This window comes from Ranitomeya variabilis, chromosome 1, assembly GCF_051348905.1.
Source record: "Ranitomeya variabilis isolate aRanVar5 chromosome 1, aRanVar5.hap1, whole genome shotgun sequence".
NCBI lineage: Eukaryota > Metazoa > Chordata > Amphibia > Anura > Dendrobatidae > Ranitomeya > Ranitomeya variabilis.
In genome coordinates, this window is record NC_135232.1 from 273,777,736 (window position 1) to 273,805,691 (window position 27,956).

Here is a 27,956-nt window from a genome sequence, read left to right on the forward strand (position 1 = left end):
GCACTTTACAAACCTGGTTCACTTAGTGCAAAGCAGCCGATCTTGTCCCCGCTACAAAATGGAGTAATCCACTTCTTTTTCTGCTCTTCAGAGCCATTTTTGAGGATTGGACCTAAATATAGAGACTACAAAAAGCTACAGATAAATAAATGACAACAATGTAGCACTGTTTAACAAAGAAGTAGCATGTTAAATAAAGCAAAATCCCCAGTCAGAGCAGATTGTCATGTGGACGTTTTGTCAGAATCAAATATAGAGACTTCTTGCAGAACTGCTCATAACAGCCGAATCACCATGCAATTGTGCCAGTGCTGTGACTAGTTGTTAAGGCTAATCTGGCAGGTTTTTCTGACAATCAGGTAGATAAATTAAAGGGGATATCTACGACTATAATATTGATAACCTATCCTAAGGATAGATCTTTAACCCTTGCCCATATTAGAACATGTATTAAAGCACCACTCCAGCATTTCTTTTTATTGCAGCACCGGAGTGATGCTTCCAAGTTAAGGCCCCTGCACCTAGTCTGATACTTACCTGCCGCGGTCTTCCTCTTCGATCACCACCATTCCGGTCAGTCTCCAGCAGTTCGTGACCTGCCGGGTTGCTCCAGTGTTTGCTGAACAAGTCAGAGGTCACAAACCAATGCAAGTCTATGAGAGCCTGGCTTTCATACACTCAGCATTCTTCTAACAAGTGGGTGGAGCTTAGCCTCAGGGGTGTGGTCATACACAGCCCATTTATGTCAGCGAGTGGAGAAAAGTACAGGGTAGCATTACCCCAGCCTGTGGCTGCCACTGATGTTTTCTGGCGCACACAAGCGACGAGCCCTATTTATTAAAAGGCACAAATTCTTAATAAATCAGATGCATTCTAATCCGGAGTGCTAGTTATTAGGAATAAATCCCCCCCATTTACTGGAACAAAGTCCGCACTGTACAATCTTTATCTCACATTGTTCACACTCATGATGACTCCGGTGGACGCACAGCCACGACTTATTTCTTCTATTGCAATAGAATAAGCCAAGTAGTCAAGTCCGGCTCCACCTAGATCTTCTGGGACCTCCACTGACAGTAATCCCATCTGTCCCATCTTCTGAACCTGGAGAGAGATTTTCAATGTACCAAATATTAAACCAATCGCTAGCCCACGCGACTCTCGGCTAGTGCGGCTTCTAGGAGCCCTAAAGAACAAAGTAGCAGCCATGACAATTCCAACAGTGGCTTCAACCATCATCTCATTATGCAATACTAGGAATAAGCAAATGATACTTCACAGATGATCAGGTCTTCTGCACAAGTCCCCCTCTACTCCCAGCACATAAGGCCTGACAGATACCTTACTCTGTCCCATCAGCAGGTATGGAATGTGCTGACAGGTGGTAAAGGAATTTACAGATAAGGGCATGGAGCCTGGTAATGGTGCCGACATGGCCATGCTGGCACTTGTAGTTCTAAGCAGCCTAGCAGCGTGAAAGGGGATTGGTGGAAACTACCCAGAAGCCAGTGCACAGGACGCAGCGGTCAGTGGGTGAGAGGGCAGCAGCCCCGGCATTGCCGTCACACCTGTTCCCTCGGGTACCGGTGCTCTCGGTCCAGCTGGGCAGCTATGGGCTGCAGCTCTTTCTCGGCGAATTCCCTGCATGTGTCCCGCAGCATGCGGTGAGTGTCCGGCAGCTCCACAGTCTGGTACACGGTGTGCAAGCCCCGGGCAGCTGTGAAGACAACAGAGGTCAGCTGACGGCCAGAGGACGCACTACCGTCACTTCTCCCGTTCTCCTCACCTGTGTGCGGCCGCCATGCGCTGCACAAGACCGAAATGCCCCGTAACATGTTTGCCCGGCTCTGCCTGTGTGACTGACTCCTTGCACCAGCCGTACCCTGGCTCCTCCCCGACGTCCCACAAGGCCCCGCCCACCCCTGACGTTGCGTAAGCCCAATCACGTGATGCATGTAAACATTCCGCAGTACTCGACTTCTAGCCATTCGATTGCTCAGGTCTTGCCGCCACTTAGTCGTCTATATATATAATTGTCTAAGGGGTACTTCCGTCTTTCTGTCGGCAACTTCCGTCACGGATATTCATTCGCTGATTGGTCTCGCCAGCTGCCTGTCATGGCTGCTGCGACCAATCAGCGACGGGCACAGTCCGATTAGTCCCTCCCTACTCCCCTGCAGTCAGTGCCCGACGCCCGCTCCATACTCCCCGCAGTCAAGGCTCACACAGGGTTAATGCCAGCGGTAATGGACCGCGTAATGCCGCGGGTAACTCACTCCGTTACCGCCGCTATTAACCCTGTGTGACCAAGTTTTTACTATTGAGGCTGCCTAGGCAGCCTCAATAGTAAAAACATCTAATGTTAAAAATAATAATAAAAAATTATATACTCACCTTCCGCCGCCTTTCCGGTGACCGGTCCATGCAAGCGGCAGGTTCCGGTGCTAAGGTTGGTGTGCGACAAGGACCTGCCATGACGTCACGGTCATGTGACCGCGACGTCATCACACCCTCGGACCGGAAGCTGCCGCCTGAATCGAACACAGGCGACAGAACTACAAGGGGCCCCTCGGAAGGTGAGTATATATTTATTTTTTAACCTGTTACATATACGTCACTGGGCAATATACTACATGGCTGGGCAATATACTACGTCACTGGGCAATATACTACATGGCTGGGCAATATACTACGTCACTGGGCAATATACTACATGGCTGGGCAATATACTACGTCACTGGGCAATATACTACATGGCTGGGCAATATACTACGTCACTGGGCAATATACTACATGGCTGGGCAATATACTACGTGGCTGGGCAATATACTACGTCACTGGGCAATATACTACGTGGCTCTGTGCTGTATACGTCGTCACTGGGCAATATGCTACATCACTGGGCAATATACTACGTGGCTCTGGGAAATATACTATGTCACTGGACAATATACTACGTGGCTCTGGGAAATATACTATGTCACTGGACAATATACTACGTGGCTCTGGGAAATATACTATGTCACTGGACAATATACTACGTGGCTCTGGGAAATATACTATGTCACTGGGCAATATACTACGTGGCTCTGTGCTGTATACTACGTCACTGGACAATATACTACGTGGCTCTGTGCTGTATACTACATCACTGGACAATATACTACGTGGCTCTGTGCTGTATACTACGTCACTGGGCAATATACTACGTGGCTCTGCTGTATACTACGTCACTGGACAATATACTACGTGGCTCTCTGCTGTATACTACGTCACTGGACAATATGCTACGTGGCTCTGTGCTGTATACTACGTCACTGGGCAATATACTATGTGGCTGGGCAATATACTACGTCACTGGGCAATATACTACGTGGCTCTGTGCTGTATACTACGTCACTGGGCAATATACTACGTGGCCCTGTGCTGAATACTACGTCACTGGGCAATATACTACGTGGCTCTGTGCTGTATACTAAGTCACTGGGCAATATACTACGTGGCTCTGTGCTGTATACTACGTCACTGGGCAATATACTACGTGGTTCTGTGCTGTATACTACGTCACTGGCCAATATACTACGTCACTGGGCAATATACTACGTGGCTCTGTGCTGTATACTAAGTCACTGGGCAATATACTACGTGGCTCTGTGCTGTATACTACATCACTGGGCAATATACTAAGTCACTGGGCAATATACTACGTGGCTCTGTGCTGTATACTACGTCACTGGGCAATATACTACGTGGCTCTGTGCTGTTTACTACGTCACTGGGCAATATACTACGTCACTGGGCAATATACTACGTGGCTCTGTGCTGTATACTACGTCACTGGGCAATATACTACATGGCTCTGTGCTGTATACTACGTCACTGGGCAATATACTATGTGGCTCTGTACTGTATACTACGTCACTGGGCAATATACTACATGGCTCTGTGCTGTATACTACGTCACTGGGCAATATACTACGTGGCTCTGTGCTGTATACTACGTCACTGGGCAATATACTACGTGGCTCTGTGCTGTATACTACGTCACTGGGCAATATACTACGTGGCTCTGTGCTGTATACTACGTCACTGGGCAATATACTACGTGGCGGCTCTGTGCTGTATACTACGTCACTGGGCAATATACTACGTGGCGGCTCTGTGCTGTATACTACGTGGATCTGTGCTGTATACTACGTCACTGGGCAATATACTACGTGGCTCTGTGCTGTATACTACGTCACTGGGCAATATACTACGTGGCTCTGGGCAATATACTACGTGGCTCTGTGCTGTATACTACGTCACTGGGCAATATACCACGTGACTGTGCTGTATACTAAGTCACTGGGCAATATACTACATGGCTCTGGGCAACATACTACGTGGCTCTGTGCTGTATACTACGTCACTGGGCAATATACCACGTGACTGTGCTGTATACTAAGTCACTGGGCAATATACTACGTGGCAGCTCTGTGCTGTATACTACGTCACTGGGCAATATACTACGTGGCGGCTCTGTGCTGTATACTACGTGGATCTGTGCTGTATACTACGTCACTGGGCAATATACTACGTGGCTCTGTGCTGTATGCTACGTCACTGGGCAATATACTACGTGGCTCTGTGCTGTATACTACGTCACTGGGCAATATACTAAGTGGCTCTGGGCAATATACTACGTGGCTCTGTGCGGTATACTACGTCACTGGGCAATATACTACGTCACTGGGCAATATACCACGTGACTGTGCTGTATACTAAGTCACTGGGCAATATACTACGTGGCTCTGGGCAATATACTACATGGCTCTGGGCAATATACTACGTGGCTCTGGGCAATATACTACGTGGCTCTGGGCAATATACTACGTGGCTCTGGGCAACATACTACATGGCTCTGTGCTGTATACTACGTCACTGGGCAATATACTACGTGGCTCTGTGCTGTATACTACGTCACTGGGCAATATACTACGTGGCTCTGGGCAATATACTACGTCACTGGGCAATATACTACGTGGCTCTGTGCTGTATACTACGTCACTGGGCAATATACTACGTGGCCCTGTGCTGAATACTACGTCACTGGGCAATATACTACGTGGCTCTGTGCTGTATACTAAGTCACTGGGCAATATACTACGTGGCTCTGTGCTGTATACTACGTCACTGGGCAATATACTACGTGGCTCTGTGCTGTATACTACGTCACTGGCCAATATACTACGTCACTGGGCAATATACTACGTGGCTCTGTGCTGTATACTAAGTAACTGGGCAATATACTACGTGGCTCTGTGCTGTATACTACGTCACTGGGCAATATACTAAGTCACTGGGCAATATACTACGTGGCTCTGTGCTGTATACTACGTCACTGGGCAATATACTACGTGGCTCTGTGCTGTTTACTACGTCACTGGGCAATATACTACGTCACTGGGCAATATACTACGTGGCTCTGTGCTGTATACTACGTCACTGGGCAATATACTACATGGCTCTGTGCTGTATACTACGTCACTGGGCAATATACTACGTCACTGGGCAATATACTACGTGGCTCTGTGCTGTATACTACGTCACTGGGCAATATACTACATGGCTCTGTGCTGTATACTACGTCACTGGGCAATATACTACGTGGCTCTGTGCTGTATACTACGTCACTGGGCAATATACTACGTGGCTCTGTGCTGTATACTACGTCACTGGGCAATATACTACGTGGCTCTGTGCTGTATACTACGTCACTGGGCAATATACTACGTGGCGGCTCTGTGCTGTATACTACGTCACTGGGCAATATACTACGTGGCGGCTCTGTGCTGTATACTACGTCACTGGGCAATATACTACGTGGCTCTGTGCTGTATACTACGTCACTGGCCAATATACTACGTGGATCTGTGCTGTATACTACATCACTGGGCAATATACTACGTGGCTCTGTGCTGTATACTACGTCACTGGGCAATATACTACGTGGCTCTGGGCAATATACTACGTGGCTCTGTGCTGTATACTACGTCACTGGGCAATATACTACGTCACTGGGCAATATACCACGTGACTGTGCTGTATACTACGTCACTGGGCAATATACTACATGGCGGCTCTGTGCTGTATACTACGTCACTGGGCAATATACTACGTGGCTCTGTGCTGTATACTACGTCACTGGCCAATATACTACGTGGATCTGTGCTGTATACTACGTCACTGGGCAATATACTACGTGGCTCTGTGCTGTATACTACGTCACTGGGCAATATACTACGTGGCTCTGGGCAACATACTACGTGGCTCTGTGCTGTATGCTACGTCACTGGGCAATATACTACGTGGCTCTGTGCTGTATACTACGTCACTGGGCAATATACTAAGTGGCTCTGGGCAATATACTACGTGGCTCTGTGCGGTATACTACGTCACTGGGCAATATACTACGTCACTGGGCAATATACCACGTGACTGTGCTGTATACTAAGTCACTGGGCAATATACTACGTGGCTCTGGGCAATATACTACATGGCTCTGGGCAATATACTACGTGGCTCTGGGCAATATACTACGTGGCTCTGGGCAATATACTACGTGGCTCTGGGCAACATACTACATGGCTCTGTGCTGTATACTACGTCACTGGGCAATATACTACGTGGCTCTGTGCTGTATACTACGTCACTGGGCAATATACTACGTGGCTCTGTGCTGTATACTACGTCACTGGCCAATATACTACGTGGATCTGTGCTGTATACTACGTCACTGGGCAATATACTACGTGGCTCTGTGCTGTATACTACGTCACTGGGCAATATACTACGTGGCTCTGGGCAATATACTACGTGGCTCTGTGCTGTATACGTCACTGGGCAATATACTACGTCACTGGGCAATATACCACGTGACTGTGCTGTATACTAAGTCACTGGGCAATATACTACGTGGCTCTGGGCAACATACTACGTGGCTCTGTGCTGTATACTACGTCACTGGGCAATATACTATGTGGCTGGGCAATATACTACGTCACTGGGCAATATACTACGTGGCTCTGTGCTGTATACTACGTCACTGGGCAATATACTACGTGGCCCTGTGCTGAATACTACGTCACTGGGCAATATACTACATGGCTCTGTGCTGTATACTAAGTCACTGGGCAATATACTACGTGGCTCTGTGCTGTATACTACGTCACTGGGCAATATACTACGTGGCTCTGTGCTGTATACTACGTCACTGGCCAATATACTACGTCACTGGGCAATATACTACGTGGCTCTGTGCTGTATACTAAGTCACTGGGCAATATACTACGTGGCTCTGTGCTGTATACTACGTCACTGGGCAATATACTAAGTCACTGGGCAATATACTACGTGGCTCTGTGCTGCATACTACGTCACTGGGCAATATACTACGTGGCTCTGTGCTGTTTACTACGTCACTGGGCAATATACTACGTCACTGGGCAATATACTACGTGGCTCTGTGCTGTATACTACGTCACTGGGCAATATACTACATGGCTCTGTGCTGTATACTACGTCACTGGGCAATATACTACGTCACTGGGCAATATACTACGTGGCTCTGTGCTGTATACTACGTCACTGGGCAATATACTACATGGCTCTGTGCTGTATACTACGTCACTGGGCAATATACTACGTGGCTCTGTGCTGTATACTACGTCACTGGGCAATATACTACGTGGCTCTGTGCTGTATACTACGTCACTGGGCAATATACTACGTGGCTCTGTGCTGTATACTACGTCACTGGGCAATATACTACGTGGCGGCTCTGTGCTGTATACTAAGTCACTGGGCAATATACTACGTGGCGGCTCTGTGCTGTATACTACGTCACTGGGCAATATACTACGTGGCTCTGTGCTGTATACTACGTCACTGGCCAATATACTACGTGGATCTGTGCTGTATACTACGTCACTGGGCAATATACTACGTGGCTCTGTGCTGTATACTACGTCACTGGGCAATATACTACGTGGCTCTGGGCAATATACTACGTGGCTCTGTGCTGTATACTACGTCACTGGGCAATATACTACGTCACTGGGCAATATACCACGTGACTGTGCTGTATACTAAGTCACTGGGCAATATACTACATGGCTCTGGGCAACATACTACGTGGCTCTGTGCTGTATGCTACGTCACTGGGCAATATACTACGTGGCTCTGTGCTGTATGCTACGTCACTGGGCAATATACTACGTGGCTCTGTGCTGTATACTACGTCACTGGGCAATATACCACGTGACTGTGCTGTATACTAAGTCACTGGGCAATATACTACGTGGCTCTGGGCAATATACTACATGGCTCTGGGCAATATACTACGTGGCTCTGGGCAATATACTACGTGGCTCTGGGCAATATACTACGTGGCTCTGGGCAATATACTACGTGGCTCTGGGCAACATACTACATGGCTCTGTGCTGTATACTACGTCACTGGGCAATATACTACGTGGCTCTGTGCTGTATACTACGTCACTGGGCAATATACTACGTGGCTCTGTGCTGTATACTACGTCACTGGCCAATATACTACGTGGATCTGTGCTGTATACTACGTCACTGGGCAATATACTACGTGGCTCTGTGCTGTATACTACGTCACTGGGCAATATACTACGTGGCTCTGTGCTGTATACTACGTCACTGGGCAATATACTACGTCACTGGGCAATATACCACGTGACTGTGCTGTATACTAAGTCACTGGGCAATATACTACGTGGCTCTGTGCTGTATACTACGTGGCTCTGTGCTGTATACTACGTCACTGGGCAATATACTACGTGGCTCTGGGCAATATACTACGTGGCTCTGTGCTGTATACTACGTCACTGGGCAATATACTACGTCACTGGGCAATATACCACGTGACTGTGCTGTATACTAAGTCACTGGGCAATATACTACGTGGCTCTGGGCAATATACTACATGGCTCTGGGCAATATACTACGTGGCTCTGGGCAATATACTACGTGGCTCTGGGCAATATACTACGTGGCTCTGTGCTGTATACTACGTCACTGGGCAATATACTACATGGCTCTGTGCTGTATACTACGTCACTGGGCAATATACTACGTGGCTCTGTGCTGTATACTACATCACTGGGCAATATACTACGTCACTGGGCAATATACTACGTGGCTCTGTGCTGTATACTACGTCACTGGCCAATATACTACGTCACTGGGCAATACTACGTGGCTCTGTGCTGTATACTACGTCACTGGGCAATATACTATGTGGCTCTGTGCTGTATACTACGTCACTGGGCAATATACTACGTGGCTCTGCTGTATACTACGTCACTGGGCAATATACTACGTCACTGGGCAATATACCACGTGACTGTGCTGTATACTAAGTCACTGGGCAATATACTACGTGGCTCTGGGCAATATACTACGTGGCTCTGGGCAATATACTACATGGCTCTGGGCAACATACTACGTGGCTCTGTGTTGTATACTACGTCACTGGGCAATATACTACGTGGCTCTGTGCTGTATACTACGTCACTGGGCAATATACTACGTGGCTGTGCTGTATACTACGTCACTGGGCAATATACTACGTCACTGGGCAATATACTACGTGGCTCTGTGCTGTATACTACGTCACTGGGCAATATACTACGTGGCTCTGTGCTGTATACTACGTCACTGGGCAATATACTACGTGGCTCTGTGCTGTATACTACGTCACTGGGCAATATACTACGTGGCGGCTCTGCTGTATACTACGTCACTGGGCAATATACTACGTGGCTCTGTGCTGTATACGTCACTGGCCAATATACTACGTGGATCTGTGCTGTATACTACGTCACTGGGCAATATACTACGTGGCTCTGTGCTGTATACTACGTCACTGGGCAATATACTACGTGGCTCTGGGCAATATACTACGTGGCTCTGTGCTGTATACTACGTCACTGGGTAATATACTACGTCACTGGGCAATATACCACGTGACTGTGCTGTATACTAAGTCACTGGGCAATATACTACGTGGCTTTGGGCAACATACTACGTGGCTCTGTGCTGTATACTACGTCACTGGGCAATATACTACGTGGCTCTGTGCTGTATACTACGTCACTGGGCAATATACTACGTGGCTCTGTGCTGTATACTACGTCACTGGGCAATATACTAAGTGGCTCTGGGCAATTTACTACGTGGCTCTGTGCGGTATACTACGTCACTGGGCAATATACTACGTCACTGGGCAATATACCACGTGACTGTGCTGTATACTAAGTCACTGGGCAATATACTACGTGGCTCTGGGCAATATACTACGTGGCTCTGGGCAATATACTACGTGGCTCTGGGCAATATACTACGTGGCTCTGGGCAATATACTACGTGGCTCTGGGCAACATACTACGTGGCTCTGTGCTGTATACTACGTCACTGGGCAATATACTACGTGGCTCTGTGCTGTATACTACGTCACTGGGCAATATATTACGTAACTGGGCAATATACTACGTGGGCTGTGCAATATACTACGTGGACATGCATATTCTAGAATACCCCATGCGTTAGAATCGGGCCACCATCTAGTTTCTTCATAAACTCACAACTCACTTTTGTTTCTCTCAAAATTCCTTTATTTCTTACAGAAAAATACAAGTTCTTGTGAATCTACCCAAACTGTGGAAGGAGCAGGAGGTACAAACACACAGCTTAAAGGCACAGTGACCTCAGAAATAAATTGGGTCCAGTACTTTCAGCAGCTTCTTTATTTGCTCCTGTAGCTGTCGGTGCTGTGGTGGCCATAGCTTGTGCGGGTTACAGAGCCGGACCCCAGCAGTGGTCTCCAGGACGTGTCACCCATGTAATGGCAGCTGGGACGAGGGAACAGATGCTGCATAGCGAAGAAATGACCACCCTCAGCACGGCTGGGAGCAAAATGCAGAATTACACTGAAAGTAACCCTTGTTCTAGGTTATACAAGGCATAAACAATAGTACAGAGTCTCCACCATTAACCTCAGCGGATATTTTACACTTTTCATATCGCAATGTTTAAGAAAAAAACCAAACCATTTTGCTATTCTCACACTGACCACTAGGGTTTAGACTCCTAGTTGTAGTGATGAGCACGCTTGTGTCCTTATGTATTTTTGGCATGCAAGAAAAGAGCACTCGAGTCCCCACAGCGGCATGTTTTGTGTCTGTGACAGCAGCAACATATGCAGGGATTGCCTAAAAAATGGGAAACCCCTGCATGTGTTGTGACTGGTGAACAGCCATGAGACATGCAGCCACGGGGACTCGAGCGGGTTTTTTTGTAGCACGCCAAATATACGGTACTCGATTAGGAAATGAACACTCGCTCATCACTACCCAGTTCCTGCTTTTTCTCCAGGAAATCTACATGTACGTTAGTACCAACACTGCAACTAATGAGCGTGTAAAAAAGTGGGGGACCTGTATCAGCCGTCACACGTATTGTTAATGGGAATCTGTCAGCAGGTTTTTGCTACTCCATCTGAGAGCAGTATAATATAGGGGCAGATACCCCGATTTCAGTGATGTATCACTTACTGGGATGCTTTCTGTGATTTGATAACATCACTACTTTATCCTCTGCAGATCTAGCAGCTCTCTGAATGTTTAGCTCTGTATAATCCCTCCCGCACCACTGATGAGCAGCTTTCTGCCCATGTACAGTGTACACTGAAATCTGACAATCCGTGATGGAGAACACACAGAGCTCATGAAAAGGGAGGACTTCCTGGCATCAAGTTTAATAGTTCTCTAGTCATAGTCTACTGCTGATAAAACAGTTATTTTATCAAAACTACAGCAAGCAGCACAGTAAGTGACATCACTGCAATCAGGGTCTCTGCCACTTCATAATGCTGCTCTCAGATTAAGTGACAAAAACATGGTGACAGAATCCTTTTAATGGTGGATCCTGTGTTATCACCTGTATGTAGAGGTGCTTCCTGTCATTGTAATCCTGTCTATAATGATCAAGAGACAGCTAAAGTCTTCTGTGCAGAAAATGAAGTCCAAAACAACCGCAGGGGCCAGTGTGAAAACCGCAAGATGTCTATTTCTTTTTTTTAATTAATACAAATTGTGATATGAAAAAAAAAAAAAAGAAAAATACATAACAAAAACGGATTCAAACTATTGGTTATTTTCTAATGATACACTTTTTTTTTCAATGAAAACAACATTACATGTATCTGTCCCAAAGTCATAAATAAAGGGCGTTTTAGATAAAGATTAGACTACTCATTTACAGTTTATGAATATAATCCAGTAGATCCCAGGATTAGCAGCATCATCTGCCGGCATCTACAAATATCCCTTGGATAAACATTTAACACTCAATTGTAATTTGCATTTCTAAAAGCCATGCCACAGAGCAAAGAGCTTTTCAAGCCCATGTCCCTTGTAACAACTTCAAGTCATAAATTTCCCTTCAATTTATCCTATGAATTTGCTTGTACAAAAGAACAAGCTCAGATAGCGGCTAGCTGGTAGTAAGCAAGGTATTGAGCTAATAACAGACAAATTCATCATTTTTATAAAAAGTTAAAACAGGCGATTGCTAGTGCTCCATTATACAACTCTAAGGACTAGGACCGAAAATACGGTTCTCTTCAAAAGTGCGATCTGACAAAACATCAGATCGCACTCGTACCATTGTTATTCTATGGGACTGCGCACATGTCGGATTTTGCCCTCGGACAGACTCCGAGGAGGAAAAAAAATAAATAAAATCGCAGCATGCATAATTTGCATTAGATATGCAGATTATATGATTTGCATTTAGATCACACTTGACCATGCAAGTCAATGAATCTGTGGAAAACATTGGACTGCACTCGGATGCTTTCCAAGTGGGTACAATTTTCACGGATTGAGAAAGGAGAAGGTTTTTTTTGGCCCATCTTCTCCATATCTGAGAAAATTTGGTGGCGTGACTCTAACCTAAGAGCCAGCATTAAAGAAGCAGGGCTTCATAATGTGCCCGATGTCAAGCTAAAAAGGACAGTTCAGACAGGAGGCTCTAAACTAGAATTGCTACAAGTTTTTCCTAAAGCAGTTTTCTCAAATTCAGCAGGATTAAACCATTTCCCTGCCTCTACGCTTGGTACTTGATTGACAGTTCAGACTAGTGGTACGGCCGGCCAAACTGTGTGCTCTCCATTGTTGCAAGCACAGTCAGCTTTGTCTCTGCAGCATCAGTAGAGTGTAGCTTCAAAGCTATACATATTACATGAGAAGCTATCTAGAAATGAACTTTTAAGCACAGCGCTCCTGCCTAGGAGAGCAAGCACCTCTGATAGAATGCAGAATGGCTGGTAACCTAGGAAACAGAGGTAAACAATACCATTAAAATTCCCTTCGTTCCAGAGAATGGGAGAGGATTTTTAATATAAGGAAATTACAAAGTCACATTTTTTTTGCTACTTTAACCATTTATGATGAAGAGAATAACCCTTTAAGAAATAGTGTTTGGATGAGACAAGCTAATAGATGGAGATATGCTCAAATCCTAATCCTTTCGATTCTATTCAGTTAAATTACAGGTAAAATATGGAGGCATCAAAAACAAAGAGCTTGTTCACACGCTGCACTTTTCGCCACGGGGAAACAGTACAAGGGTTTGACAGTACAAGCAAAGTGAATGAGATTTATGAAACTTTATGCACATGCTTTTTTTTCCCTTTTGGATTTGAACCATTGGAGAATTTTTAAAATCTGTATTTTTGCATCCATTCAGATAGGGTGGTGAGGGGAAAAAAAATAAATAAATTAAAAAAAAAAAAAAAAAAAAAAAAAAAAAAATCGCATGATTTACAGAGTTTTTCCTAGAAAACACTTTGGTTTTTGCTGCAAAAAAAATCTGCTGCAAATACTCAAGGTTTGCACATACCCTAAGAGTTGTATATGGAGAAGTCTTGCACTCATTGCTTCACACGTTATGGGCATGTTATAGAAGCAAGCCCCATGTCAGAAGTTGTGATCAATGGAGGTTCTGCAAAGTACAGGCCATAGACCACATATTTCCCTTTTACACCAGTATGCTTTTTTAACAGTAAAGTATCACATCATGGGTGCTTATTAGTATTCAGAGACATTAACAAGGACTGGTATGGACCCAATATACTGCAATATCTGCCCAGTACAATCCTCAACCTGATCTCAGTCTGTGAAAATGGAAGACATTTATCTGTCCTGGTCCCCACTCCCTTGGTGGCGGGTAGACACAATACCAGATATTTGGATAATAAATTATTGCTTAAAGTTTTATTGGAACAAACATATATAAAAGGCCTTTAAAAACTATCGAGAATGAAAATGGGACCTTACTGACACATCGTTAGAGAAAAAAGGACTATTTATAAAGAATGATATGTTTGCGGGTATCTTTTTTTTAGCAGATGCTACCGAAGTTTCATTTGGGCCAGACAGTAAACAAGATGCTTTAGACATTTTACCAAACTTGAGTTAAGAAATATATAAAAGTGTTATAATGCTCTGTACACTTTAAAAACAAAAAAAAAATATGGGGAAAAGGAGGTTATGGTATTGCACGAACCAAATTATGGAAACCTTTTAAGATTTCAAACATGTATATTCTCGTAACAGCGACAGGTTCTCCTATAGCTTCCTCCACAGCGCAAAAGCCCAATAAAAGGACGATCGCACGGATATTATAAAAATAAATTAATTTTTTTTGTACAAAGTCTTCAGTTCTGTATTACAGCACAATATAAAAGGGGGGATAAAATGAAAATAGAAATGTCCATAATATTTCAAGCACAGGATTGACCTCAAATATATCCCCTAATCCTCTGCTCTCGTCAAGGAATGTTCTGTCTCAAAACAGATCAGTCGAAGGAAGCATAGCCCTACTGGCCACCATTGTAGGCATAATCTGCTTTATTGTGCATGATGAGTTTGTTATCCACAAAGTAGAAACTATCAGATCTGGTCTCATACGGGTTATCAATCATCAAGCGAACTGTAGGGAAGAGAGAGAAAATGTGAAAGTCATTGAATTTAAAAAAAAAAAAATAGTTTTTAGCATTTTTGCAATTATATTTAACAATTTATAGTTATATTGTTGTATAATTAAAAAAGAAAAACAAAGAAACTATGTACTCTAAATACAATTTTAACCAATGCAAAGTAAAAAAAAAAAAAAAAAAATTTAAAAAATCTCCATTCATATATCGGATATGAGTTTGGGTAGCACTACAGGAGCAAGTACCAGTGTATCCTATTCCCACCTACCCCCCATTTACTTTCGAGGGGGAGTCGTTATGTAGAAATGAACTGGCACTGCACAATCCTTTTAAGCTCTTTAACTTTTTATTTTCCTTCTAAAACTTATGGCTAAGAAAGGCTACACACATGTAGAAAGCATGGAAGTAGGGGAGAAAATCAGTGCTGCATCTATATATAACTATCGGAACAGAAGAAGCTATCAACATTGGTTTCTAGGTTAAGCTCATGTTAATTCAAAAACACTTACTCAGTTCTTCTGAAAGTTGTGGGAATTCATACATGTGTTCACATGTGTTACTGCTGTTTGGAATGCAAAAGCCAAAGTCAAAATCAAAGCTTTTAAGTATGCGATCGCGGAAATAATGTCTCTCAATCATTCGGAAACTCTTCACCGGTTTATCTCCTACAGTAAACTCGACACTAAAAAGAAAAAAAAAATCAATTCATCAGTAAAACCTGTACAAATACACTATTTTAGCAAAATATTTTATTTTATAGTTTATTTACTACTTAGTGCCCCAAAACCCCAACCAATTCGGCTCAGTATAATTTATACTGATATTTTAGGCAACAGTTTTAAGGGTACCGTCACACAGTGCCATTTTGATCGCTATGACGGTACGATTCGTGACGTTCTAGCGATATCGTTACGATATCGCAGTGTCTGACACGCAGCAGCGATCAGGGACCCTGCTGAGAATCGTACGTCGTAGCAGATCGTTTGGAACTTTCTTTCGTCGCTTGATCACCCGCTGACATCGCTGGATCGTTGTGTGTGACAGCGATCCAGCGATGTGTTCGCTTGTAACCAGGGTAAACATCGGGTTACTAAGCGCAGGGCCGCGCTTAGTAACCCGATGTTTACCGTGGTTACCAGCGTAAAAGTAAAAAAAACAAACACTACATACTCACATTACGGTGTCTGTCCTCCGGCGTCTCAGCTTCTCTGCACTGTGAGCGCCGGCCAGCCAGAAAGCGAGCACAGCGGTGACGTCTGACGTCACCGCTCTGCTTTCCGGCTATGGCGCTTACACAGTGCAGAGAAGCAGAACGCCGGGGGACAGACACCGGAATGTAAGTATGTACTGTTTGTTTTTTTTACGTTTACGCTGGTAACCAGGGTAAACATCGGGTTACTAAGCGCGGCCCTGCGCTTAGTAACCCGATGTTTACCCTGGTTACCCGGGGACTTCGGCATCGCTCCAGCACCGTGATTGCAACGTGTGACCGCAGTCTACGACGCTGGAGCGATAATCATACGATCGCTGCGACGTCACGGATCGTGCCGTCGTAGCGATCAAAATGGCACTGTGTGACGGTACCCTAAGACTGTGATGGTGTAAATACTAAACAAGATTCATTAGAAGGTGTTGAACTGTAATGAATTTAGTGCATCTTACCGCTGCTGTGAGCCAAGATATACTGCAGTCATGGACTACAGTACATTTCTGTGGGAATTTATGTCACTATTTAAGCATAAATTATGATTCAATGCATCTAACAAATCTACCACGTGGAGTTGGCCAGTGAGGGCTCATACTAATCTGCAAGAAATACGGACAAGTGCGATCCGAAAAAAAAAAAAAAAAAAAAAATCAGATTGCACTCTGACCAATGTTAATCTACACTGCTCAAAAAATAAATAAAGGGAACACTAAAATCCCACATCCTAGATATCACTGAATTAAATATTCCTGTTGCAAATCTTTATTCATTACATAGTGGAATGTGTTGAGAAGAAGAAAACAAAAAAAATTATCAATGTAAATAAAAATTAATATTCCATGGAGGTCTGAATTTGGAAAGATGCTCAAAATCAAAGTGGAAAATGAAGCTACAGGCTGATCCAACTTCAGTGGACATGCCTCAAGACAAGGAAATGATGCTCAGTAGTGTGTGGCCCCCACGTGCCTGTATGACCTCCCTACAATGCCTGGGCATGGTCCGGAGGCGGCAGATGGTCTCCAGAGGGATCTTGTCCCAGACCTGGACTAAAGCATCTGCCAACTCCTGGACAGTCTGTGGTGCAACGTGATGATGGTGCGAGACATGATGTCCCAGATGTGTTCCATCGGATTCAGGTCTGCGGAACGGGCGGGACAGTCCATAGTTTCAATGCCTTCATCTTGCAGGAACTGCTGACACTCCAGACACATGTGGTCTGGCATTGTCCTGCATTAGGAGGAACCCAGGGCCAACCGCACCAGCATATGGTCTCACAAGGGGTCTGAGGATCTCATCTCAGTACCTAATGGCAGTCAGGCTACCTCTGCGGCCCTCCAAAGAAATGTCACCCCACACTATTACTGATCCATTGCCAAACCAGTCATGCTGAAGGATGTTGCAGGTAGCAGATCGCTCTCCACGGCGTCTCCAGACTCTGTCACATGTGATCAGTGTGAACCCGCTTTCATCTGTGAAGAGCACAGGGCGCCAGTGATGAATGTCAATCCTGGTGGTCTGTGGCAAATGCCAAGCATCCTGCACGGTGTTGAGCTGTAAGCACAACCCCCATCTGTGGACGTCGGTCACTCAGACCATCCTCATGGAGTCGGGTTTTAATCGTTTGTGCAGACACATGCACATTTGTGGCCTGCTGGAAGTCATTTTGCAGAACTCTGGAAGTGCTCCTCCTGTTCCTCCTTGCACAAAGGCTGAGGTAGCGGTCCTGCTGCTGGGTTGTTGCCCTCCTACAGCCCCCTCCACGTCTCCTGGTGTACTGGCCTGTCTCCTGGTAGCGCCTCCAGCCTCTGGACACTATGCTGATAGACACACCAAACCTTCTTGCCACAGTTCACATTGATGTGCCATCCTGGATGAGCTGCACTACCTGAGCCACTTGTGTGGGTTGTAGAGTCCGTCTCATGCTACCACGAGTGTGAAAGCACAACCAACATTCAAAAGAGACCAAAACATCAGCTAGAAAGCATTGGTACCGAGATGTGGTCTGTGGTCCCCATCTGCAGAACTACTCCTTTATTGAGTGTGTCTTGATAATTGCCAATAATTTTTATCTGTTGTCTATTCCATTTGCACAACAGCATGTGAAATTGATTCAAACAGTGTTGCTTCTGTGGACAGTTTGATTTCACAGAAGTTTGATTTACTTGGAGTTATATTCTGTTGTTTAAGTGTTCCCTTTATTTTTTTGAGCACTGTATGATTCCCTGCTCATCTGTGATTTTTTTTCCCTCAGCATGCTACGATTGTCCACGCATATCGAACGAGACTCGCCAATGCGAGTCAAAGGGTGCGATTAAAGCAAAAAAAAGAATCTCACAGCACTTGGACCTTATATACATAACATAGATAGAAAGATGTCAGTGATGTATATAATTAGTTCAGTGCTTATGTAGCTTACTGTACATGTATTTAATAAATAAATGCATTTCTGAAAAAAAGGCGTGGGATGCCTTGAAATGTTATTAACCAGCATAGGGAAAGCAAACAGCTGCGGGCAGATATTTATAGCCTGGGAAGGGGGTAATACCCATGGAGCTTCCTAGGCTATTAATATCAGCTCACATCTGTATACATGGCTTTTACTGGATATTAAAAGGGAGACTCCCCCCCCAAAAAAAAAAACAAAAAAAAAAAAACACGACATGGGGTCTCCTTATAATGAATAACCAGCAAAGGCAATTGCCTGTGTCTTTATTTCAAATAAAGGACTTTATTCAGGGTGTGACTATGGGTTTAGCAATGGGGGAGTCTATAAGACGCATCTCCATTACTAACCCCTGGGCCTCCTGTCAGCTGTCAATACAAAGCTCAAATTAACCCCAATACTATCCCCCCACTTACCAACGCACCAGGGCAAGAGGGAAGAGAGGCCAAGTGCCAGAATTGGTGCATCTTATGGATGCACCTTTTCTGGGACGGCTGAGAGCTGATGTTTTCAGTCTGACACAAGGCCAATATCCATGGCCCCTTCCTAGCCTATTAATACCAGCCCACAGCTGTCTCTCTAGCCTATGCTGGTTATTAATTAAAGGGAAACAGCTATTGTGCAACGGCTTTGTGTAGCTGGTAGCTCTTAAAGTGTTACCAAACAGGCTTTGCGCTAGCCACTCCCTCTAGTTGGTTCCCAGGGGAACCATGGCTTTCACTCTTATATATGGATCTGAACTTAGTCAGGGCCCTCTGTGTTGAGTCCAAAAAGTAATTGCTGGCAGAGAATACTCAGAATACTGGGTAAGAACCAGGAAGTCAAGGTCAGGAACAAAACTGAGAGTCAGTCAGGTAGCCAAAACAAAAACCGAGGTCAAGGACATGAAACAAACCTGCTGACCAAAAGCAGAGTAACGGGCATAAAGTAAGACTTAGGCCACCTCAGTATTTGTAAACCAAAACCAGGAGTGGGTGATAAATACAGAAGCGGTGCATATGTTTCTATTATACTTTTCTGCTGATTGTTCTACTCCTGGTTTTGCCTTACAAATACTGAGGTAAAATACTGAACATGGTCCCACACAAGGCTCACAGAAGGAGGCCAATTACCATAGATAACCAGCACCCTGTAATAAGACACAGACACTCTGGGTGGGACCACAAGTCCCAGCCACTTTAATGTAACAAAACCACAACTACATCACCTAACACCTCTATTCAGAAACAACCCATTCTAACATTGCACGAGAAGCAAAGCCACATTTTAGGTTGCTAAGTGATTCGACCCTGATTTTGCACCAATTTTACAGCCGTAGCCTAAACTTCTGGACTACACGACATATTTATTAATACTTGTAAGAAGTGCATAGAAAAGGCAGCAGTATGAGTCTCTGAAATCACAAATTAAGAGGATGGATTTCAGACTACACGCTACTAAAATAGGTCACTGATTACAACTGTGACCTTAATAGCAAGAAGGAAAGAAAAGAAATAGCAAGTAAACTCTATCCAAAGTGCTGCTCTATGTTTTGTTAAAACTGATCATTTTCAACAGTTAGGGAGAAACATGTTCAAAATGATATATTACTTTATTATGAGATTATGTGGGTTAGAATTGTAAAAAATCATGGCATGCCCAGCGTGTGTAAAACTGTATGCTGCCGTAAGGGTCCGAGGAGAAATGCCTGGCATGCATGAGTTCTTCACCGAGACATCAACTCCTGAAGGAATTTGCACCTATTACATTTTGACTACGTACTTTAAATAGTGTGCCAATTTTTTATTTTAATTGACTAACATTTTTTTTTGAGGGGCATTGGGGCAGCAGAATGACAATTTAACAGATGATCCTCCCATACACATTTTGTATGCCTTTATTGATCTAATGTGTATGCGCCGCTTACAAAAAAAACAGAGACCGGGTACATAAAGAAGCCTGAAACCAGCTTTAGTAAGGATTTCACTGGACTACTCACGTAGCGCCTACTTTTCGAAGTCTAAGAAATGCTGGTGTGAACTGATATCGGACAAACCGACCAGCGCTACTATCCACGTGTCCTGCTTCTTCATTCTCGTCTTCTTGTTCTATTACAAAAAACAAAACACAAGAGATACACATATTTAGAAATTCATTCTGACAGGAAAAAACATCCAGAGACCCCACGTCAGAGATATCACAGTGTTTTGTTAAAGTGACATTAAACAATTGAAAGGCTTCCATCACACACACACAAAAAAAAAAAAAAAAAAAAATACAAAAAACCCCCACAACAATCCTTTTAGAATACCATAACTCTAGCCCGCCAGACATTCTAGCTTTTCACATGGCGGTGCTGTACATTTGACCACAAACATGCAATAATAAAAACTGTTCTCGTGGTTATTAATAAGCGAATTGCCTAATAATGAAAGGTATGTGGGAGCAGTTGTACCCACTACTTTAATATATGAAACATTTGTCCTTGGTTTAAAAACATGTGTCTCTAGCGTTCAGTCTTCCTTCATGTGTGTTTTGTGGTCAGTAACTGCACAATAAGAGACGTGATCAGCCTGCATTACACAGGGAATCCACCCCTAATGAGAGCCAGTAGTGGAGCCTAAAGAGGAAACAGAACTGGAAGCTTTATATGTCTACAGCTCATCATTTTAGGATCCATTTCCATTTCTGACTTTTAAAACCTGCAAAGTGATCTGAGAAGCAGAATCTGGCTTGGTTTTTGCTTCCATGATGTACTATATCAGCAATATTCACACACTACGGCTACTTTCACACTAGCGTCGCTTGCTGTACGTCGCAATGTGTCGCTTAGGAGAAAAAACGCATCCTGCAAAGTTGCCCGCAGGATGCGTTTTTTCCCCATAGACTTACATTAGCGACGCATTGCGACGTATGGCCACACGTCGCATCCGTCGTGCGATGGATGTGTCGTGTTTTGACGGACCGTTGGCACAAAAAAAGTTACATGTAACGTTTTTTGAGCATCGTTTCCGCCATTTCCGACCGTGCATGCGCGGCCAGAACTCCGCCCCTCCTCCCCAGACATTACAATGGGGCAGCGGATGCGTTGAAAAACTGCATCCGATGCCCCTGTTGTGCTACTTAACACACTGTCCGTCAGTACGTCGGGCCAACGGTTTGCGACAGCCCGTACCGACGGACTAGTGTGAAAGTAGCCTACCTTACAGTAAGTGGCCAAGGGCATTTCACTCTACAAAATGGACTGTTCACTACCAGTGCGTCCAAGATACCAGTGCAACACATGGGGATATCTGCTGCTCCGAGTGGGGCAAACTGTTGTGGAAATGCTGGAAATTTTCAGCAGATTTTCCGCTTTTCATAGACAAGAGTGTAACCCATGAGGAAAATCTGCAGCATAAATTTACATGCTGTGGATATCTAATCTGCAGCACCGATCAATTTCCGCTGCGGTGAATTTGTAAAATCTTATCCACAATGCTGCTTCTGTGATAGCATTGAATTTTCCACCTGAATAATCCCTGTGTAGCCATATTGTGGGAACATGCCTTTAACCCCTTAGTGACGGAGCCAAATTTTTGAAATCTGACCAGTGTCAATTTATGTGGTAATAACTCTGCAGTGCTTCAACAAATCCCAGTGATTTTGACATTGTTTTTTCATGACACATTTTACTTTATGATAATGGTAAATTTAGGTCAATATGTTTTGTGTTTATTTATGAAAAGTATCAAAAATTTTAGAAAAATGTTAAAAAATTTGCACTTTTCTAAATTTGAATGATTATCTCTTTAATCCAGATAGTCATACCACCGCAAACCATAAATAAATAACATTTATGTTATAATGTGTGTTTTTACCACCTAAATGTCTCTAACTTCTGAACAGATTACTACAGCAGTCAGACTCTAAGGCCGCTATTTGGTCATGAATTGCCATGGCAAACATCAGGACCACAAAATCATGATCTGAGGGCAACAATTTGGATAAAGAGGGAGCCCCCACACTCTGTTAGCCATTTATAATGATGTAGTCACTATTGACAGCAGCATCTAAGGGGTTAAACAGATTTGGACGGCGCAAACACTGTTCGTGGCTGATACAGCAAGTTGTCAGCTATAGTGTCCAGCCGACAGCTGATGGATTGCCACCTGTATGGGGAGGCTATTCTCTTATATCTCAGGTCAGTTAAAAGATGTATTGGCTGTCATTAAGGGGTTAAAGTGTTGTCTGTGAAGAGATACATTTAAAGGAGTCATTCAGAACTTATACACTGATGATATAGCCTAAGTATAGGTCATCAATATCAGACTTATGGGGGTCTGACACTCCCACTGATCAGCTACATGATGCTACCATGATGGCCGGATGTAATCAGTGTATGGAGTATTACATCACAGCACTGTACTCTGTTCACTAATAGTGATGAGCGAATATACTCGTTACTCGAGATTTCTCGAGCACGCTCGGGTGTCCTCCGAGTATTTTTTAGAGCTCGGAGAGTTAGTTTTCATCGCCGCAGCTGAATGATTTACACCTGTTAGCTTGATTACATGTGGGGATTCCGTAGCAACCAGGCAACCCCCACATGTACTTATGCTGGCTAACAGGTGTAAATCATGCAGCTGCGTCAACAAAAACTAAATCTCTGAGCAGTTAAAAATACTCGGAGGACACCTGAGTGTACTCGGGAAATCTCGAGCAACGAGTATACTCGCTCATCACTCTTCACTAGTCATTCTTGGGTACTGCAGATCAGCTCCTATTCACTTCAATAAATGCTAATCTGCAGCACCCTTCCCCGAGAACCACTACACCACACAAGTCAAGCTATGGCCCATGGGACGAATTTGGCCAGCTACGCTGACACTACCCCCTTGGCATTGTACCTTCAACTATATCGACATCCTGGATGCCAATGCAGATGAACTAATGATGGAAGGGGGGTCGTCAGCTGACATTCCTTCCTCCATCATACTCCCTCTGCATGTGACGTCTCAGCTTAGTGGGAACGATGATGCCACTATTTCGCGTCCACTGTGTCGAAAAGTGAAGAGCTGCAGAAGACATGCTGCAGAGAATTATACTGTAAGGAGCACTATGTGGGGGCCCATTACACTGCATGGAGGACTATGTGGGGCCCATTACACTGCATGGAGGACTATGTGGGGCCCATTACACTGCATGGAGGACTATGTGGGGCCCATTACACTGCATGGAGGACTATGTGGGGCCCATTACACTGCATGGAGGACTATGTGGGGCCCATTACACTGCATGGAGGACTATGTGGGGCCCATTACACTGCATGGAGGACTATGTGGGGCCCATTACACTGCATGGAGGACTATGTGGGGCTCATTACACTGCATGGAGGACTATGTGGGGCTCATTACACTGCATGGAGGACTATGTGGGGCTCATTACTCTGTATGGAGGACTATGTGGGGCTCATTATACTGTATGGCGGACTATGTGGGGCCCATTTTTCTGTTTGGAGGAACATGTGGGCCCATTTTGTATGGAGCACTGTATGCGGCGCTATTATTCTGTAAGGAATAAGGAAAAACTTCCTGAATTGTAGACACGTTTTTAGTAAATATCAAGGTGGTCCCTCAACTTAGTCCAAGCATTTAGTTTTAGCCCTCTGTGTATGCGAGTTTGACATACTTGTACTACACAATGTACAGAACTGTTCCGCTACATACACTATTGACACCTAGCCACTGAAGGAGCTGTAAATAGCTGATTGTCGAGAGTGCTGGGTGTTGGCCTTGCACCATTCTGAGAAGTTATATATTGTTGACCTATTGGTCAACAATAAATTAGTCCTGAACAACCCCTTTATTAACAGTACCATTCAGTACTCCATTTATTTTAATGTGCGTAATGAACTTATGGCAATATATAAAAGGTATATGGAGTACTGGATGACATTTTCCTAGGTGGCACTGTGCTTATATGATGCATGGATGATGACGCGTTTGGAGGTGACTTTTATAACTGGCGGAACTCGGTGTATGACTGTATTATGGCACTGTATGCTGGTATTCATTATCATCATTTTATTTCTATAGCGCCAACATATTTCTTACCACTTTCCAATTCAGAAGGGGATGCATGACGGTATTGTAGAACCATAGTGGTGGTAATCATTATACACTTCAGAACAGTGAAATTACACCAAGAATGAGAAGTTGTGCAATTATGGAAATCACAGGATCAATAGACAGGATAGTGATAAGCAAACGATGAAACTAATTTTGTAAAAATATCTTGACTTATTCAGTATCAAGTGGTTTGCAGCGATTTGTTGGTAGAACCTGTGGTACGCAATTTCTCCAGTGTCCCAGGAGCTAGTTTTCAACACGATAACGCCAAGTCACATGTTCGTGCTACTGTGAGCAGCCTGTATGGCTGAACATGATACCATGGTCTGCTCCAGACTAGTCACCAGTCGAGCATATCTGGGATGTTGTGGGTCAGCAATTACAAAGGAAGCTGCTGGCAGCGGAGCTTGATGATTTGTCCAAGTGCATTCAGCATCGCAGAACATTCCTCAAATGACCATTAATAACCTCATTGATAACAGCCAAGGCGTGTAAGCCTGTGTGTAGCGCTCATTCTTGATACTGAATAAATTGAGATAATTTGCATATGATTAGCATATCTATCGATGCTGTGATTTCCATAATGCATTGGCTTTTCCTTATTGGTGCTGGAATCTCAATGTTGAAAAGAGCATGGCAGTATCGTGGCACCACCAGTATGGCAGCATTGCCAGTGTGTGGCACCACCAGTATGGCAGCATTGCCTGTGTGACTGAATTGTGGCACCTCCGATATGGCGGCATTGTGGCACCACCGGTATGGTGGCATTGCCTGTGTGTGCCACCACTAATACGGCAGCATTGCCTGTGCGTGGCAGCATTGTGGCATCACCGGTATGGCAGCATTGCCTGTGTGTGGCGTCATTGTGGCACCTTTGAAATGGCGGTATTGTGGCACCACCGGTATGGCGGCATTGCCTGTGTGTGGCAGCTCCGATATGGCAGCATTGTGGCACCACCAGTATGGCAGCATTGCCTGTGAATGGCAGCATTGTGGCACCACCGGTATGGCGGCATCACCGGTATGCGGCATTGCCTGTGTGTGGCAGCTCCGATATGGCAGCACCGGTATGGCGGCATTGCTTATGTGTGGCAGCATTGTGGCACCTCCGCCATGGCAGCATTGTGGCACCACCGGTATGGCAGCATTGCCTGTGTGTGGCGGCATTGTGGCATCACCGGTATGGCAGCATTGCCTGTGTGTGGCGGCATTGTGGCACCTCCTATATGGCAGTATTGTGGCACCACCGGTATGGCGGCATTGCAGCACCACCGGTATGCGGCATTGCCTGTGTGTGGCAGCTCCGATATGGCAGCACCGGTATGGCGGCATTGCCTATGTGTGGCAGCATTGTGGCACCTCCGACATGGCAGCATTGTGGCACCACCGGTATGGCAGCATTGCCTGTGCGTGGCGGCATTGTGGCACCTTTGAAATGGCGGTATTGTGGCATCACCGGTATGGCCGCATTGCCTGTGTGTGGCAGCATTGTGGCACCTTTGAAATGGCGGTATTGTGGCACCACTGGTATGGCGGCATTGCCTGTGTATGGCAGCTCCGATATGGAAGCATTGTGGCATCACCAGTATGGCAGCATTGTGGCACCTCCGATATGGTGGCATTGCCTGTGTGTGGCAGCTCCGATATGGCAGCATTGTGGCACCACCGGTATGGCGGAATTGAGGTACCACTGGTATGGCGGCATTGCCTATGTATGGCAGCATTGTGGCACCACCGGTATGGCGGCATTGTGGCAACACCGGTATGGCGGCATTGCCTATGTGTGGCGGCATTGTGGCACCACCGGTATGGCGGCATTGCCTGTGTGTGGCAGCATTGTGGCACCTCCGATATGGCAGCATTGTGGCACCACCAGTATGGCAGCATTGCCTGTGTATGGCAGCATTGTGGCACCTCCTATATGGCAGTATTGCGGCACCACCGGTATGGCGGCATTGCCTATGTGTGGCGGCATTGTGGCACCTCCGCCATGGCAGCAATGTGGCCAGCTAGCACTGGATAGCCCCACACACGGGCGCCCGTCACACAGGAGCCAGGCTGCTCCCGCGGTCACTACCTGGGCACGGCTTGGAGATCTCGAACAGCACGGTGCCAGTCTCCAGATCCCGGATCTTGAAGCGGGTGAAGTCAATGCCATACACGTTCTCGTCCGGCTTGCACAGATAATCTAGTGGCGAGACAAAGCCCAGTGAGCGGAGCCGTTACTGAGGAGCGCGCCCGCAGCCCCAGCACCCGACTTACTGTCCGTGACTCTGCTCAGGCCCAGGACGTGCTCCGGTCTCAGCTCCTTGAGGCCCAATAACTCGTGCTCGGTGACCGGAGTCACAGCCCGGTGGTCGGAGTCGCTGACTTCCCGGCCCTGCACCCTCCGCGCTTTCAGCCGGTTGATCACTCCGCCTCCGGCTTTTTTGCGTTCTGCCTCTCGGTTCGACCCGCTCATTTCTACAACAAGATGGCGGCTGCCACCTCCGCTAGTGCCGTAACTATGGAGAGTAGGCGGGTCCCACGGTTTCCAAGCAACATCGGTGACCTAAGCTCATAAGGCGTGTCTCCACTGATGCTTCCACCAATGAGCGTGCAGGGTCACTGTGGAGCGCGATGTGAGAGGACGGCGCAGCCGCAGAGCAGAGAGTCCCCGTCCTGCACTGGGGCAGCGCTTTGTTCTTTAGTGGTGGCCGCCGCCGTAGGGCGGTAGGGCAGCCCCCCTCCCCCTTACTTACACTGTCACATTCGTCCTCCTTCTGCCCCTGCTGGTGGTCACTTGTCACATGCACAGGACTGACTGGTCCCACCAGTATAACCTCTGGCTGTCTCCAGGCATAGTGTATCATCATGGAGGGGGTCCCTGCCCGTCAGCTAAACTTGTGGGGTCTCCAGTTTACTTCACATATCAGTCATGTGACCTCTGCCCCCCCCAATCACTGGCCTCAGTGGTCATGTGCCAGACATGCAAAGGTTAGTGATTGGCTGCAGTAGTCAGGTGACTGACAGCTCCTGCTCTTTTAGAGCAATGAAGCGTTTACACGCTTCAACGCTTGGGGCCCAGTCTTTGTAACCATTAGATATGGGCACAGGGCGGCCGCGTAGCTTGGGCCAACTATTTTCTATGTCTATACATCCTATAAT

At 45.5% G+C, this 27,956-nt stretch overlaps 2 protein-coding genes across 3 annotated transcripts in view; both read right to left on the minus strand.

Annotated features, from left to right (window-relative positions):
* The window catches only part of ACADS (acyl-CoA dehydrogenase short chain), a 38,045-nt gene extending 36,052 nt beyond the window's left edge, over positions 1-1,993 (minus strand). The window contains exons 1-4 of one of the 2 annotated variants that reach the window (XM_077294089.1): positions 1,787-1,993; positions 1,569-1,717; positions 955-1,104; positions 14-125 (exon numbers count right to left, since the gene is read on the minus strand). In XM_077294089.1, the coding sequence (XP_077150204.1) occupies positions 14-125; positions 955-1,104; positions 1,569-1,717; positions 1,787-1,988 (613 nt within the window). In that variant the 5' untranslated portion in view covers positions 1,989-1,993. The remainder of the gene's footprint in view (positions 1-13; positions 126-954; positions 1,105-1,568; positions 1,718-1,786) is intronic. The other variant, XM_077294098.1, reaches the window with a different exon arrangement.
* An 11,906-nt stretch (positions 1,994-13,899) lies between these two features.
* UNC119B (unc-119 lipid binding chaperone B) lies at positions 13,900-27,373 on the minus strand. The gene is made up of 5 exons (XM_077294379.1): positions 27,072-27,373; positions 26,887-26,997; positions 20,699-20,807; positions 15,580-15,752; positions 13,900-15,066 (listed from the first exon to the last, which is right to left on the minus strand). Exons 1-5 carry the CDS (start codon positions 27,268-27,270, stop codon positions 14,954-14,956), a joined length of 705 nt encoding a protein of 234 aa, XP_077150494.1. The 5' UTR covers positions 27,271-27,373; the 3' UTR covers positions 13,900-14,953.
* Positions 27,374-27,956: the final 583 nt, after the last annotated feature.

Excerpts from the sequence above, each read along its gene's own strand:
- UNC119B (XM_077294379.1), bottom strand. The coding sequence starts at position 27,270 with ATGAGCGGGTCGAACCGAGAGGCAGAACGCAAAAAAGCCGGAGGCGGA. Across the intron at positions 26,998-27,071 it reads CCTGAGCAGAGTCACGGACA|ATTATCTGTGCAAGCCGGAC; the intron begins GTAAGTCGGGTG and ends TCTCGCCACTAG. Across the intron at positions 15,753-20,698 it reads CTTCGAAAAGTAGGCGCTAC|TGTCGAGTTTACTGTAGGAG; the intron begins GTGAGTAGTCCA and ends TTTTCTTTTTAG.